This window comes from Esox lucius, chromosome 14 (genome assembly GCF_011004845.1).
Source record: "Esox lucius isolate fEsoLuc1 chromosome 14, fEsoLuc1.pri, whole genome shotgun sequence".
In the NCBI taxonomy this organism is placed as follows: Eukaryota; Metazoa; Chordata; class Actinopteri; order Esociformes; family Esocidae; genus Esox; species Esox lucius.
Window position 1 is genome coordinate 19,532,268 of NC_047582.1, and position 10,866 is coordinate 19,543,133.

The window sequence follows — 10,866 nt, forward strand, 5'->3', positions numbered from 1 at the left end:
AATTCCTTTCATTCAGATGACACCAGTCACGAGTCAGCCGAGCCGTCCCGAGGTGGCGTCAACTCTGTGGGCCGGGTTCAGACCACCAGCCTGCTGGTCATTTCTGCCCTGCTTCTCTTGGCCGCCATCTTGCCTTTATAACGATAGGCCTGGCGGTTTTAGTCAGAGCGGACCGCTCTGACTGGACCACAGGCCCCCCCCCAAAACCCCCAAGGAGCACTTTTGACAGACTCTCGGTGCAGGGGAGTGGTGGACTTCTAAGGGGACGTAGTTTTTTTTAAATAAAACTTTCAATTTGGGGCGTTAAGCAAAAAGCCACATTTTGTCATTTTACTTTACTGTGGATTGAAATGTTTGAAGGACATGGTGTCCCGGTGAATTTTTTTCTCCATCCCAATCTCCTTTCTTTCTCTCACACAAACTCACATTCACATTCAATCTCAGTTTCTCTTTCCCTCATCTGTGGCCCCCAAACCATTGTTGCAAGATAAAACAACAAAACAAAAACAACCACTATTGAAAAAGAACCTATTTTCCAAGTCCCACATTTTTTTTCCAGAGTGTTAGGAAGTCTTGTATCAAATGACTATGACTTGAAGAAGGCTTGTAAACTGATCAAATCAGCCAATGGCAGTGACGCAAGAGCATTACTGGACAGTGAAATGTGGCCAATGCCTATGGGCCAATCAAATGAAGACAAGGCCTGTGGGCCAATCCGTGGTGAAACAAGGATCCAGAGCCATGGTAGCTGCTTGGAGAAATCCTGTTGCCAAGGGAGGGGGCTCTTATTTTACCGCCTATCAACAGTCCACCAGAAATTCCTCTCAGGTGATGGAGGTTGGATTTGATGACTCAGAGACATGGGGAGGAAGCTCTGAGAAAAAAAAAAAAAAGAAGCACTCGTGTTTAGTCATTTGTGTCATTTTAGGGGGATTAGTGATCAATTAATGTATTTTTTTAAATGAATCCCATAATTCAAGTGTAGCAGCCAACACATGTGTATATTTGAGGGGAGCGTGGGAGTGGATATGGTATTTTGTCAGAGAATTGTCAGGTATTTTACTATTTATTGTTGAGTCCTTGTGCTCTTGCTCTTTCCTGAAGACTGTTCTGGTTCAGTCACTGTAATTACAGCAGAGAGAAGCCCAAAAGTTCACCACCACTAAAAAGCATTTTGGTTATAACAGGTATGGTTATATTTCATCTCACATACACATTTTATATCTGGGCTTGGACTCAAAGTATAAATATAAAAACCGAGATCAGGGATAAGGACAATGAGTTGGATGTTGAATCAGGAATTTGGAACGTGTGTTACAACTGTGTTTCTTCTCTGGACCAGTAAACATACTGTAAGGACTGAAAACATCTGTCCATATAACCGTCCACTGCTTTTTTTTTTTTTTAACAAACATTGTCACAGCATTTTCAAACGTTGTAATAACCTTGACAAAACAATTATGTACATAAACACAAAGTTCAGGGATGTCTCCGTAACGATGATTAGTTTCAGTGTCCCCCCCCCCCCAGCAAACAGCATAAAGGTTCGTTGATATCAACTGATCAGTGTCCATGTCGTGATGGTCTGTTTTCCAAATCAGTCTCCATGCCGTGATAATCTGATTTCCAAATCAGTGTCCATGCCGTGATAATCTGATTTCCAAATCAGTGTCCATGCCGTGATAATCTGATTTCCAAATCAGTGTCCATGCCGTGATGATCTGATTTCCAAATCAGTGTCCATGCCGTGATGATCTGATTTCCAAATCAGTGTCCATGCCATGATGATCCGATTTCCAAATCAGTTTCCATCCCACGATGATCTGATTTCCAGATCAGTGTCCATGCCATGATGATCTAATTTCCAAATCAGTTTCCATCCCATGATGATCTGATTTCCAGATCAGTGTCCATGCCATGATGATCTGATTTCCAGATCAGTGTCCATGTCGTGATGATCAAGCCAGTCACCCCCGCATGCCCCCCCCCCCCCCCCAGTCCTCCTAACCCTTCCAGACGTCAGTTTCCCACAGCAGCTGTGGCTCTGGTGCAATTTAGCCGTGTCTTTGATGTGGTGCGGAGGGGCGTCCACACTGGCCGGGGCAGGCGCTAGTTATTTCTGGAATGAAATAAATCGACCACCAGCAGTGAGGGAGACAGAAAGAGGTGTCCTATTCAGCATGGGGATAGGTTGGCTGTGTGTCCAGTTCCCCCCGGAGGTAACTCGACCACCAGAGGGCTGGAATGAGCGATGAGGTGAGAGAGAGGCCCGGCTGAGATCGATAGTAATGGGCTTCTCAAACACAGGAACACAGGGTCAATATTTCCCTCAGTCCCTTCAGTCTCTAATACACCGTCTACTTAGTATACTGACACGAACCCACCTCTTTGTAAAGACGATGGATTGCAGTGAGAAGCTACTTCCTCGGTTGGCTGTCAGTGTGGGATTCGGTTTTTACCAAGTCTTTGCATAAGAGACGCTTGAGTGAGTTGTCACCGCCATCTTTCACTTCAGCCAACGGTGCGAAGTATCAGCCAGTCTCATGGATACTGTGTATCCAGCCATAGTCTAATATAATGTAATGTACAGTATAATGTACAGTGTTGGAGACGTGGTTCTCACACATCTTTCAAGGACAACTGCAGTAAATGGAGACACATGGTTAATGTTGTTGTAAAAGAAAAAGTCAGTGTTTGATATGAAAAAAAACTGTTGATTTCATTTTGTATGTATTTTTGTATGGGAAATGATGATCAATGTTACAGTCTGTACCTGTCATTTAGAATCTGCTGTGCATCTCACATCAACTTTCATGTGCGTGTTTGGATGTGTGTTTTGTGTGTGTGTGTGTGTGTGTGTGTGTGTATTGGCCTTGTTTTGTTAGTAAAGGATAGGAAAACAAGAAAGTTTAAACCTTATGGGGATGTTTTGCAGGGCCCATGGCAAAAAAAGTATATTCGAAGCTTAGGGGTTAGGTTAGGGTATACGTTTTAGGTTGATGGGTTTGGATTAGAATGAGGTTTAGGATAAATGTTAGGGGAAAAGATAAATAGGAAGTTTGCGCGCGTGCGTGTGTTTGTGTGTATGCATGTGCGTTTGTGTGCGCGTGTGTATGTGCGTGTGGCCTCTGCTATTAGAAGTACACTACATCCATCCATGTCCATCCCCAGATCCAGACACTCTCCCATCTCCTTGCTCTTTTGACCAGACTTTTACTTAGTAGTATTTGCATATTAATGGGGTTTAGACAACTGCTGTTTTGAGTCCGTGTACATGGTTAGTTTGTCTGTGATCATTGTCTTCACTCCAATGGTTTCAGAGGAACCTTCAGTAGTCACCAGCAGCATGTCGTTGTATCCGAATTTCAGAGATGGAATGTTTATTTGTGTAAAGCCTGTTGAGTGTTGGTTTTCTTTCTGTATCAAAATGTCAGACATTGGTTAACTTGTGTCTTTTTCCCATTAAATTGTTGACGTACAGTGTTAGATGCAGTTTTGTTACAGGGTGAACAGTGAATCCGTCAAGAGGAGCTTTTCCTTTTGGCATCTGTTACTGCAGCCATGTAGCCTGAACCTGACATCACTGTGCCCTGCCCCATCACCTATCCACGTTCCCTATCCTGTCACCTATCCCCAATCCACTGTCACCTATCCCCAATCCACTGTCACCTATCCCCAAATCCACTCTCACCTATCCCCAATCCACTGTCACCTATCCCCAAATCCACTGTCACCTATCCCCAAATCCACTGTCACCTATCCCCAATCCACTGTCACCTATCCCCAATCCACTGTCACATATCCCCTATCTACTGTCACATATCCCCTATCTACTGTCACATATCCCCTATCTACTGTCACATATCCCCTATCTACTGTCACATATCCCCTATCTACTGTCACATATCCCCTATCTACTGTCACATATCCCCAATCTACTGTCACCTATCTACTGTCACCTATCTACTGTCACATATCCCCTATCTACTGTCACATTTCTATCTACTGTCACATTTCCCCTATCCTATCCCTGTCTTCTTTCTATTGTCCCCTATCATCTATCCTCTGTCCTGTCCCCTTCCCACCAGTGATGTCCTCTATTCCTTGTTCTTCCCCCTGTACCTGTCTCTTGTTCTAATCCTATCGTCCTCTGGTGCGTTTTCTCTTCACCAGATTGATTTGCAAATGTATTTCATACGAAGGCCATTATTTGTAAATACACGTGTTGGAGCAGCTATGACTAACAAAAAAAATAATAAAAGTTATTTGTCATTGTTGTAATTATGTTTCTGAAATTTATATTGTCTCCTATTTATTATGTAAATTATAACCCAGACACTTTGTCTAATGGATAGCAGAATTAAATAGATGCCAGGCTTTTGTTTTTTTCATTTTGACAAATGAGAAAGAAACTGTGAATAGGCAGTATGTGTTGGGCATCTAAAGTTGTTACCTCACACTTCGCACTACTGAACAGCTGTCATTCTATTACCTAAAGTGACTTCACAAATATAACAGCTGCATAACTTCAGACAATCCTGCTTATGCCTGAAATGTCATGAATGATTTCTTAAGATTTCTGCCAAAGAATGCACTCTCTCTTTATCTGTTGCTCTCCACACTCTCTGACTCTCCTCTTAATGTCTCCCTCATCATTCTCCTTCTCTCTCTGTTTCTATTATGAGAGTAGACTCTGACACTGAAGGCCTTTGCAAACAGCAGTTTAATTCCTTATCTTGTGAATGACAGTGTAAGCAAGAACCTCAGATGCCCTACCAGATGTTTAGGCTACATCCTCAAAGAGACCCTGGGAACCAAAGAATAACAACCAGAACAAAGTGTCCTCAAAAAGAGAATCATAATGACAAGCAGGTATTGTATCTTCAATAACAAGACACAGCTGAGCCAAATATAACGTACAGTATTGGGAGAGAAAAAGAGCTGGCCTCATTCAAGGCAGAATCGTTTGGGTTTTTCTTTGACCTTCCTTCCTGTAGTTATCCTGTGATATCTAAGCCTACGGCCACACTCCATCACAGTCCTAAAGGGGCCCCAAACACAGCTATCCTCAGCCAGCCCTTTGGTCTGGTAGGCGAACTGAAAGATGGACAGAACGCAAGTCACTTTTAGCACACTGTGAACGAGAGCTGTGTTTGTACCGTGCATATATTAAGACACTGTATGGCATTTCTGGGCTTTACCTTGAAAGAAAATCAGGTGTAGTATAATCACCTTCCGTATCCATCCACTCTCATGTTATTGTAAGTAAGCTAATTAAATCCATAGCCATGTTGTCTTTAATTAATGGGATTAGGCACAGAAGTTTGTCTGACTGTTCTGTGGATAAACTTCTGAGGAAAAAGCACTGGTGATTAATATGAGGGATGTGTTCCCCCCGAGAGTGTGTTGAACATGCTTCATATTTCGTGATCAGCGTAAGATCGGATTACTATCAATGTGTTAATAAATATGAACCACCTCATACTGGGGGGATGGGGGGGGGTGTTGTAGCTAGATCATCTGTCTTTGAAATGTAAGCCTAGGAGCTGTTTTCTCTCTGTTTTTCCATCTGTGGTGAGTGTCACCCAACAGATGCCTTAGCGGGAGGTATGAGCACACAGCGTTCATTAACTCAGTCGCAAGGAAAACCTGCTAACTTGAAAATGTCAACAACAGGAAGCATCCTGCAGTCTGTCTGCCTGGTGTTGACTGTGGCATGTGACTATGTGACACCATAATATAACGGCTAGGTGGATGCTGTATCCAGCGTATGTTACATAAAGGATAGACTTGTGCAAGGTAATCAATCAGCCTACATTATTGGCACCTGTGGTAAATAGAAAAAAAGGTCATGAAAATGTTTTATTGTTCTTTATCAACCTGACCTTTCACTAAACATTTCCGTTTCATGTGTCAACAAATGCATAAATTAGTTCAATTTGGGTAAACGCTCCACTGTATGGTTAAGATGATACTGCTTTCTTTTGATCATCTGCAGACTGACATAGTAAATACCCATTTTAAAATGTATTTCACAAATTATAACAAATTTCAAACATACATTTTTAAAAAGAAAAATAATTGAGCCCCCTCTCTCCAGTTTCTAGAATGTTGACAAAGATGTATATTTCTGAGAGTGTTATTTCCCAAGTCCATCCATAATTTAATTCCAAAAATATATTAGTACCATTGCATATAGAGGATTTGGACTCAAATGGCATGATCAGGTTTTTGATTATGAAATTATGTAAATATTTTACATTTTAGACACTCACGCATTAGTACCCTTTTTTGTGATGCCTTTTACATGGAAACTCAAAACAAATTGTAATTTGTTGTGAATCTAAATGATTGTCCATTAATGAATCATACTTCTTAGCTTGTATTTTCTCTCTCAATTCCCCTCCACTCAGATGCACTAGATGGCCAAATGTATGTGGACACCCCTTCAAACGAGCAGATTTGGCTATTTCAGCCACACCCATTGCTGACAGACCCATTAAACAAAGCACACAGTTATGCAATCTCCAACCACAAATATTGGCAGTGGAATGAGTCATAATGAAGAGCTTAGTGACTGTCAATGTGGCACTGTCATCAGAAGTAACCTTTTCAACAAGTCAGTTTGTCAAATGTCTGCCCTGCTACTGCTGCCCAGGTCAACTGTAAGTGTTGTTATTTTGAAGTGAAAATGCCTAGTAGCAACAACAGCTCAGCCGTGAAGTGGTAGGACACACAAGCTTACAGAATGAGACGGCTGAGTGTTGAAGTGCCTGGTGTGTAAAACCTGCCTTTCCTACATTGTAACACTTACTACCGAGTTCCTCTGGAAACAACGTCAGCACAACAACGGTTCATCAGGAGCTTCATGGATGGGTTTCCTTCACCGATTAGCTGCACACAAGCAGAAGATCACCCTGCATAATGCCCAGCGTTAGCGAAAGCTCATCGCCATTGATCTCTGGAGCAGTGTAAACGTGTTCTCTAGACTGATGAATCATGCTTTACCATCTGGCAGACTGACGGACAAATTTGGCTTTGGCTGATGCCAGGAGAACTCTAACTGCCCGAATTCATAATGCCAACTGCAAAGTTCGATAGAGGAGGAATAATGGTCTGGGGCTGTTTTTCATGGTTTGGCCTAAGCCCCTTAATTCTAGTGAAGGGAAATCTCACCACTGAAGCATGACATTCTAGACAATTCTGTGCTCCAACTTTGTGGCAACAGTTTGGGAATGGCCCTTTCCTGTGTCAGCATAACAAAGCCCCTGTGCACAAAGTTGGTTTCATACAGAAATGGTTTGGCAAAATCAGTGTGGAAGAACTTGTATGGCCCGCAGTGAACCCTGACCTCAACCCCATCGAACACCTTTGGGATGAATAGGAACGCCGACTGTGAGCCAGGCCATATCCCAACATCAGTGCTCACTAATGCTCTAGTGGATGAATGGATGCAAATCCCCCCAGGATCATTCAACATGTAGTGGAAGGAATTCCCTGAAGAGTGGAGGCTGTTATGGAAGCAAAGGGAAGATTAGCTCCATATTAACTGTCATGATTTTGGAAGATAAAGCAGGCGTCAACATATTTTTGGCCATGTACTGTATATTATGGACAAAAGAAATACATGGGGGAATCTAAAGATTTATGGTAAAGAAGAGGCTTAAAGAAGAGTTGACAATTGTTCCACTCATTCATGCTCCATTTATGTTGTTTTTTTTGTTGATGAATGAATACATGTGCATGAGCTCTAAAGGGTATGTACTCTAATGCTTTACATGTTATTTAATTGTTCAGCTTTTTTAAACAGATGATTATATAGCAGAATTCATAAGAGAATGTTTTTCTATAGTTCAGTCCTTCCTTGATTCCTATGAGTTATAACAGTTTGCAGCACATTATTGTTTAATGGAAGAATGTTCTTGTTTTTAATGTTTTATTTGCTGTATTTGACGTTTTTTTAAAGCCAAACTCTTTATTAACTATAGTATCAACTTGGATAGGTTACAGAATACACAAATGGAAAAGGACAAAAAGTTGTACACCATCATAAATTAGGCAGTGGTTGTAAAAAATTATAATAACCATCTCCGCAGTGAGGTGATTAATTAAGAAGTTTACATCAACTAGAGCTGTTATGAACCTGCTGGGAAAAGGAGAGAAGTGTATTTTGCCCCCATGCACAGTGAACATGTGGGTGCTTGTTAAATGTCATTGGAACATTGATTGGAAATGGTTTCCATGGAAAAGACAAAAATATAGTATTTTTAGACCACACACATCATAATGGATTTTGGGATCAAAATAAGGACAGACATGCAGAAAATAGCTTAACCCCAGTGCGGTGGATATGTCATTCTTACGGGCTGTTTTGCTTTCAAAGGCCCTGGGAACCTAGTAGGTTAGATTTGTGTCATATTTTGTTCAAGCTGATAAGCAACAATGTCATTTTTTCATGTCTTTTTTGCTCATGGAGGGCACTGTAGGAATGGTAGTTCTCAACAGTTGGCAGCTGGATGTTCTGCCCAAAATATGTCATCTGAGGGATCTGTATACAAATACACGAGCCCAATTTTAAAATGATTTTCTCTAATTGGTTGTTTGACAAATCACATTCGATTCCTTTCATCAGATTTCCAAAAGACTTAATTGATGGGAAAGATACCCGAATTGGTCCTTTTGTTAACCCAGCCACTGAATTCTGGGGACAAAATTGGATTTTATAATCAAATTAAAAAATAGTGTATGTGAAACATAATTAACAGAGTAGAATGATTTGCATTTGATGTCTTCCAATGTCTTCTAATTCTGGAATGCACTGATCCTGTTAGTCTCTCCTACATAGTCTGTTCTCACTTTGGGAATATTTCAATATTTCAATTTCACCATCAATTCTACATCACATTTCACTTTCAAACTGTATTTCTGTCCTTTTCAATGTGGTTGATGGTTTTAGCAGAACACAATGGTCAAGAAATAATATGTAGTATTAGCATCCAACATACAGTATTATCTCTTTTGAAGTCGCAGACACAGACAGTCCCATGTAGCTGATTTACAGGAAATAATTAGATAACTAGGTGGCCTGTTTTAACATAACACTGAGACACACTATCCCCATGCTGTACTGAACTTGACTAAGGAATGCTTATTGGATGACAGAAAATAGACCTCACATGATTCGATGGCCAGGGTTAGGCCCTTTTATTGAAATGAAGCCCTATTCAGTTTTATGTAGGACATCTGCAACTCTACTCAAAACTCTATAAATAAGATGGAGTAGAGATGAGTGTATTCATCCCACTCTTGGTTCTCTGTGGCTGAATGGAATTTCAGAGATGGGGCCAGCAAAAACATAGAGTATGGCTCTCAGATTGACTACAGTCCTAAATCTATAACCCAGATAGACACATAGATATGGCCAATAACAACTCCATTGGCCTCAGTTTCTGGTCCAATGTCAATGCTTTTGGCTTGTTATTGTAAAGTTCCTGGTTCGAATCCTGACAGGGTCAATTGTCGCTGTGTCCCTGGGCAAGACACTTTACCCTATGTTGCTCCTGGGATAAATGTACATGTAGTCACTTTGGATAAAAGTATCTGCTAAAATATAAAAATGCAGTTTTGAGTAGTTGTCTGTCCTACATGATAAGGTATATGCCTATTCCAGGTGTCCAAGATTTTTGTTTTCTAGGAAGTTCAGTTAGATGTAAAGTTATGTCTGGATATATTTGGACACTGACAAAATTTGTATAATTTTGTCTCTCTACACCACAACAACGGATTTGAAATGGATTTGAAAACCAAGATGCATTTCAGCTTTAATTCAAGGGGTTGAACAAAGATATTGTATGAAACGTTTAAGAATTGCAACCATTTTCATACACTGTTCCCTTATTTCAGGGGCTCAAATTGAATTGGAAGAATTAACACAATTATAAATAAAAGGTTTCCTTCTTTGTGATGCTTTTCTAGGCCTTTACTGCAGTGGCTATTTGTTCGTGGGTCTCTCTGCCTTAAGTTTTATCTTCAGCAAGAGAATTGCATGCTCGATCGATATCAGGACTTGGTCCTTACAGAATATTCTACTTATTTGCCTTAAAAAACTCATGTGTTGCTTTCGGAGAATGTTTTAGGTCATTGTCCATCTGTAAACTGAAGCGTGTCCAATCAACTTCGGCTGAATATGCGCAGACAATAAATCCTCTTCAGAATTCTATATACACTTCAGAATTCATGTGGCTGCTTATCTCTTCTGTCACATCATCAATAAACACTAGTGAGCCAGTGCCACTGGCAGCCATGCATACCCATGCCATCACACTGCCTTCACCGTGTTTATCAGATAATGTGGTATGCTTAAAATTATGAGCCATTCCAAGCCTTCTCCATACTTTTTTCTCACCATCATTCTGATACAGGTTGATCTTAGTTTCATCTGTCCAAAGAATGCTGTTCCAAAATTGTGCTTGCTTTTTTAGATGTTTTTTGGCAAAGTCCAATCTAGCCTTTATATTCTTGAGGTGTATGAATGGTTTGCACCTTGTGGTGAACCCTCTGTATTTGCTCTTGTGAAGTATTCTCTTCATGGTAGACTTGGATAATGATATGCGTACCTCCTGGAGAGTGTCCTGCACTTGGCTGGATGTTGTGAAGGGGTTTTTCTTTACCATGGAAATGATCCTACAACCATCCATCACTGTTGTCTTCAGTGGACGTCCAGGCCTTTTTGTGTTGCAGAGCTCACCAGTGCTTGATTTGGCTACTCCTAATGCTCCTACATTTTTTTGCAGCCTAAGGATGGCCTGTTTCACTTGCATTGAGAGCTCCCAAAATCATCTGACAGTTTTTCATGTTGTGGGTTCA

At 40.9% G+C, this 10,866-nt stretch overlaps 1 protein-coding gene across 2 annotated transcripts in view; it reads left to right on the forward strand.

The window, feature by feature from the left end:
- The window catches only part of LOC105015058 (ephrin-A5), a 58,865-nt gene extending 57,337 nt beyond the window's left edge, over nucleotides 1-1,528 (forward strand). For both annotated transcript variants that reach the window (XM_020053748.3, XM_010877898.4), the window contains exon 5: nucleotides 17-1,528. In XM_020053748.3, the coding sequence (XP_019909307.1) occupies nucleotides 17-141 (125 nt within the window). In that variant the 3' untranslated portion in view covers nucleotides 142-1,528. The remainder of the gene's footprint in view (nucleotides 1-16) is intronic.
- The last annotated feature ends 9,338 nt before the right edge of the window (nucleotides 1,529-10,866 follow it).